The sequence below is a fragment of the Penaeus monodon genome, chromosome 22, assembly GCF_015228065.2.
Source record: "Penaeus monodon isolate SGIC_2016 chromosome 22, NSTDA_Pmon_1, whole genome shotgun sequence".
In the NCBI taxonomy this organism is placed as follows: Eukaryota; Metazoa; Arthropoda; class Malacostraca; order Decapoda; family Penaeidae; genus Penaeus; species Penaeus monodon.
Genome location: NC_051407.1, coordinates 6,570,711 through 6,571,373, shown reverse-complemented (window position 1 = coordinate 6,571,373; position 663 = coordinate 6,570,711). Strand labels below are relative to the sequence as shown.

Genomic DNA, 663 nt, shown 5'->3' with positions numbered 1-663 from the left:
ACGTATAGATTATTTTGTTCCCTTTGTAGTACTTTTCAACCGCTAATATTTATTATGAACAATGATAGTTATCACTATTATCATTTTCAGATATAACTATTAATATGTTTGTGACCATTCAGGAAACATTCGCAAATCATGCAAAATGGGATTAGCTTGAGTGTCACTTTTGCTACGTTTCAGAGAGAGATTCCACATGCTATGCTTTATATGTCACACGTGCATTCGGTGCCTATTATGTTTTGATTATATCGATTGCTTATCTATTTCTAATACCACACATCATCCAAACAAGCCATTGTCACAACAACTTTATTTTTTCGTCTTAATAAATACATTTATAAAATTAAACGAAATACAATATGAATAACATACATAGTAGATAAAATTCGGTGAAACCAAACTACTCCGTAAACTATACAACCGAACAAAAGGATGTCACTTTTATGGTGTGCTGTAAAGGTTAGAAGGAGGGGAGTAACTGCCGCCTCCGATACCACCGCCGAAACTGCCTCCACTGCTTCCGCCGATACCACCACCGAAACCGCCTCCGATACCACCACCGAAACCGCCTCCGATACCACCACCGATACCGCCTCCGATGCCTCCGCCAAAACCGCCTCCGATACCACCGCCGAAACCGCCTCCGATACCACCCCCAAT

At 40.7% G+C, this 663-nt stretch overlaps 1 protein-coding gene across 1 annotated transcript in view; it reads right to left on the bottom strand.

The window, feature by feature from the left end:
• Positions 1-306: 306 nt before the first annotated feature.
• The window catches only part of LOC119587493 (ATP-dependent RNA helicase A-like), a 971-nt gene continuing 614 nt past the window's right edge, over positions 307-663 (bottom strand). Inside the window, exon 2 of the mRNA XM_037936219.1 lies at positions 307-663. This exon is cut by the window's right edge and continues 516 nt beyond it. Coding sequence (XP_037792147.1) covers positions 445-663 — 219 coding nt within the window. The 3' untranslated portion in view covers positions 307-444.